This window comes from Sinocyclocheilus grahami, unplaced genomic scaffold (genome assembly GCF_001515645.1).
Source record: "Sinocyclocheilus grahami isolate Dianchi unplaced genomic scaffold, SAMN03320097.WGS_v1.1 scaffold161.1, whole genome shotgun sequence".
In the NCBI taxonomy this organism is placed as follows: Eukaryota; Metazoa; Chordata; class Actinopteri; order Cypriniformes; family Cyprinidae; genus Sinocyclocheilus; species Sinocyclocheilus grahami.
The window spans coordinates 1646945-1652361 of record NW_015505340.1 but is presented as its reverse complement, the minus strand read 5'-3'; the positions used below and the strand labels follow the sequence as shown (position 1 = coordinate 1652361).

The 5417-nt window shown below is 36.4% G+C and overlaps 1 protein-coding gene across 1 annotated transcript in view; it reads left to right on the top strand.

Annotated features, from left to right (window-relative positions):
* LOC107592976 (zinc finger protein 595-like) overlaps positions 1 to 4367 on the top strand; it is a gene marked incomplete at its 3' end in the record, with an annotated part of 9506 nt that extends 5139 nt beyond the window's left edge. Inside the window, exon 3 of the mRNA XM_016282559.1 lies at positions 3850 to 4367. Within this exon, the coding sequence (XP_016138045.1) occupies positions 3850 to 4367 (518 nt within the window). The remainder of the gene's footprint in view (positions 1 to 3849) is intronic.
* Between the last annotated feature and the right edge of the window lie 1050 nt (positions 4368 to 5417).

Below are 5417 nucleotides of genomic sequence, written 5' to 3'. Positions count from 1 at the left end.
TCCCCCCCCCCCCCCCCCCCCCCACACACACACACACACACAGAGACAGACCGGATACAAGCACCAACAATGTGAAAGGCCTCATTATCAGATAGCACACAGATGACATTTTAACATTGTGACACACATTAACTAACTGTTCTCGCAGAGGGCAAAAGACAGCACATTCCCATAGGGACAGCATGACAACCACCGTCTACATTACACAACCCTTCTTTTTCCTCCCTATCTCTCTCACACACACACACACACACCCTCTCTCACTGTTGCCCAGAGACTCTTGATAGTCGGATCAATTAATTAATCAAGCTGTCAGGACTTTTTAATTGCTTCATTGTGGCACTCAATTCACAAATATGACTGATGTTAAGCTGCAACTCGAAGAATGAAACGGCTGCAAAAAATCTATTTAAAAAACATTTGACTTCAGCACCAGACTTCTATCATCTTATTTGGCATTTTTTACAAGAATAATTATGTAATTGTAGAATTAAATCGATTATGTAACCTGGCTAGGCCCAGATGGAATCTGCAGACTTTTCTGCATTTTCTGTGCCGATTTGGGCAGGGAAATCTGTGGAATGAATCGGAATTGGATTTAAACATGAGATAAACAGAGCTGAGAATATTATTAATAGTTGAAAACATTATGCAAATGATGTAATATATTTAATAGGCGAACATGTGAAGAATTGTAACATTTTATGAATGGCAGGCATTGCAATTTTCTGCAAATCTGTGGCACTTCTGGTGAGAGCATGATTCCATGTGGGCCATTTTACATTTCGAAAATGAATCTGTACACATTATTGGTGACTGCATTCTGTCTCTTTCCATCTCCATATGCTTGTTTTTGTGGGAGCACATCTGAGCTTCGTTTCGTAAAACCTCAAAACGCATTATTTCAAAGTTCATATCCATTCAGTCTGTTATGTATGCCAGCCAATTTAAAGAGGAGCAATTGGGACTCTCTCAAAACAAATTTGCTAATGTTTATTCATGAAATATTTAAGTTGTCTGTTCTCCAAAAATGAATTAGTCACAGCCAGAATTTTGCCATTTACACAATCGGATAATATCAGCACTTTTTTAATTTGCCTTTTAAATGAGATGGTGGACCGACTCATCAAAGTCACATTAAGATGCTCCACAGTTGTTGGCCGTCATTGCTGTAGAAACACAAAGTTCACATGCTGTTTGCTAACTGCGGTCATTCTCGAGTAATTCCCTTAATCAACTGTTTCCTTTTTGCAATTTGAAGCATAATTGAAGGCATGTGGAAAAATCACCACGGGATTCACTTTTCAATCTTTCGAGACTCTTCGTTGAGTTGCTGTGATGTGGTCAGTTTTTTGAACTTGCTTTACCTCAAACTCTGTCAGGAACGTTCATTATTTACATATTTGCTAATCATGCTAGTAAACTGTTAAATTAATCATTATCTACAATTTCAAAGGACAATGCTCAAGTTAAAAATTTCATAATTTTCATAGCTCCATGTGGATTCTTCTATTAAATTATCAACAGGATTCCCAAAGTCTTGGAAATGGAAGACATGAAATACATTATCAGGGAATGTTGACATTCCTTAAATTTTTTTTAAAAATTATAAATAAAGAAAACAAACAGGGTGCGCTTTCTGTCGTCTCGGTCTCCGTGAACATCCTTCTGAAAGGTGTCACAAAAATGAACCAAAACTCAGCGAATACTTGACAAGCAGACATGAGAAATATATGTATAGAAAGCTTGACATGTCTACTTATAAACGAAGTCAGTCATGTCGAAAACAAATATTCTCTGATAAAGTAATCCGTATGAAACAACACAAGGTCCATGCTGCGTCCCAATGTGCCTACTTATACAGTACTACCCCCTTAAAGTATGTACTCTTTTGGTCAGGAAAAAGTACACATAGTTGAGTGTAAAGTAGAGGCAAGCTTTGGGACATACTATCACGTCATACAATTGCTTCTTTAATGGACCACTCTGTTGCATAGTTACACGCACCCTGTCACTGTAAACTCAGTGTCACAGTTAACATCCTCTACAATGAAATATAACACAGATAACATCAAAAAAATATTTTTACCAGGTTAAGTGTTGATTATTAGTAACTCAAATTCCTTCATCTAAACCTCTCTACTTAACCGTCAGTCACGCACATCCGCCATGTCTGTAGTTTTTTTTGAAAATGTTTTTTTATTAGTGTTTGTAGTTCTGAACCGAATCCTTTGCTGAAGTGCAATGGATTGTGGATAATATTAGCCATTAGAGTGTGCACAGATCCACACTTCAAAAATCTACCTGAAATAGTAGACCATCCGGGGGCTTCTGGTATACTCTTTTCAGCATACTATGCTTTGGGACGCACTTATTTTAATCTCACATACTATTTAGGATGGATAGTATGAACATTGGGACGCAGGGCCAGTCTTCTTCTTTTGGATTTATGGCGGGTTGTGAACCAACTTTATATGTGCATTCGCCACCTACTGTGATGGAGTATTTCTTTCTTTGAGCTCATGATCTTAAAGTGATTATGCCCACGCACAGCGCGCACTATTCATATGGTAATCATCCACTTGAGACACGCGAACGCCCACATCACCTCCATAAACAAAGCGTGAAGAATCAAGTTCATCTTGGCTACTTTAAGGGGGTCTGAATACTTTCCGTACCCACTGTATATTAGATATTTGAACATGTTATTAAATAAACTGTTGTCAGTCATGTTGTCATTTAAAATCTGAACATCATTGGCAATGTTATTGTTTTAGTTATGCAAACAAAAACTAATTTTATTTTTTTTCTTGATTTTAAATGTAAAACTTGGTGAAATTATTTGTCTGTCAGTACTTTTTGAACATTTCCAGCACATTTTAACAATACCGTGATAATACTGATAACCGTGATCATTTTGGTCACTATAATCGTGATAAGAAATTCATACCGTTACATCCCTAATGTTTACTGTGAAATACTCTGTTCGCGTGTATATATGTAGATGTTTATAACATGCTTAACAGTAACAATTTATATAGTTTCTCAGATATAAAATATCTTTTGTATTGTATAATACATACAAAGCATGCTTGTGTTTTTAAGGAGTTATGAGTGGGCAATATTAGTGATTGATGATGTAATAATATAGTTGCTCCTGATATCAACAAGCTAACAGATTTTTTTTTTTTTTTTTTTTTGACCAGATAGCTTAAAGACTTCACTTCAAACTGTTTTTCTCTTAGGCCCCATCCACACGGAGACATGTTTAGCTGTATATGCATAAATTTTGTATCATGTAGGCGTTTCGTCCAGACGGATCCGGCGTTTTAGGAGAGTTAAACCGATATTTTTTGAAACCGGGTCCCAGAGTGGATAAATCTGAAAATGCCGCCCTTGCATTTTCATGTGGACAGCGAATCCGTATATTTTCTGAAACGATGACGTCATCAGCCCATGTCTCACCCCTAGTCAGACACCGCTACTTCACGTAACCGCAACAAAAACATGAACAAACACAGACCGATTGTCTTTTTATTAACTAACATTAACACAGATTAATAAATGTATTGTTCCATGTTCGTTTGTATACCGCGCGCAAGGTTTATGTGCATTAGGGATGGGCGTATCGATCCAAAGTATCGATATATCGATACTGACGTGAGTTTCGATACTTAAACAAAAATAACGATACTGAGGTGTTTTATTTACCAGTGATTTTGTTTAACAAAAAAATAATAATGCATACAATATGCATTGAATTGCACAAATACCCTTTGTTAGCGAGTAATTGTGTAGGATAGAACTATTTTCCTGCTCATCTGAATACACTCAAATGTTGCAAGACAGAACTAATCAATCAGAAACCAAGTCATAATGACGAGAAACCAAGTCATAATGACGAGAAACCAAGTCATAATGACGAGAAACCAAGTCATAATGACGAGAAACCAAGTCATAATGACGAGAAACCAAGTCATAATGACGAGAAACCAAGTCATAATGACGAGAAACCAAGTCATAATGACGAGAAACCAAGTCATAATGACGAGAAACCAAGTCATAATGACGAGAAACCAAGTCATAATGACGAGAAACCAAGTCATAATGACGAGAAACCAAGTCATAATGACGAGAAACCAAGTCATAATGACGAGAAACCAAGTCATAATAACGAGAAACCAAGTCATAATGACGAGAAACCAAGTCATAATGACGAGAAACCAAGTCATAATGACGAGAAACCAAGTCATAATGACGAGAAACCAAGTCATAATGACGAGAAACCAAGTCATAATGACGAGAAACCAAGTCATAATGACGAGAAACCAAGTCATAATAACGAGAAACCAAGTCATTATTATGACTTACAGAATTATATTTTTTTTATTTAGTGGCGGAAACGGGCTTCCATAGTTTTCAGCAATGACACGAAGTCTCCTCACATCTCCTGTGTTTATTCAATAATGTGTCTTTGACCTTCAGTGTGTATATTTTGATTATACGGTGTTGTAAATAAAATACAAATAATCAAAACCCCCATTATTTTAATCTCCTCCCATTCTTTCTTACCTGCCTCAGTCACATTCCCTTTGTCTCTCAGGTGCGAATCACACAAATATTCAGAATTGTGAGATATAAACTACCACATCCCGTTCTCAATCTTGTGAACAAATGTTCTGTATATATTTTCTGGCCTTATTTCAGTGACATTTTTATTTGTGACTTTTAATTTTAATTTTTTCACTAACCATGCATAAACGTTGTTTTCTCAAAAACACAAACGTACATATATGTTGCTTACATATTATTGTAGCGCAGTTTGTGCCGAGTAAAGTGTAGACTTTAGCCTTTAGCCATTGATATGTTTTTAAGATACTGGAAAACTCACATGTCAGGGCATGTCAAAACATCTTCAGGGCCCCAAAACCCCCTCAGACCCCAGAGGTGTATATATATATATATATATAATATGGATCTCAAAACTAAAATCTGCCACATGTAATATTGAATGTAGGAGAACCCCTTCTGGTGTCTTTTTTTTTTTTTTTTTTTTTGGAGGGATCAAAAGTATCTTCCAAAGGTGAATTGCTTTTCACACAAATAATTATACAAATAATCTAGTGTGTGTGTGTGTGTGTATATAGCAGCATCTTGTTCCCTACTTCCAAAGTTAGTCTGTGTGGAGTGCGGAACAATACATTTTAGAGGGCTCATTAGCTTTCTACGGAAGTTTTAAGCGGCCATGCATTCCCCCCCCCCTTTTTCTCGTTATAACGACTTAATTTTCTCGTTATATCGACATACAGTGGGTACGGAGTTACTATAACAACAGTAGATCAAACAATCATTATAAAAAAACTTTGTCGAGATCACGAGAAAATTAAGTCGTTATAACGAGAAAACAACTCGTTATG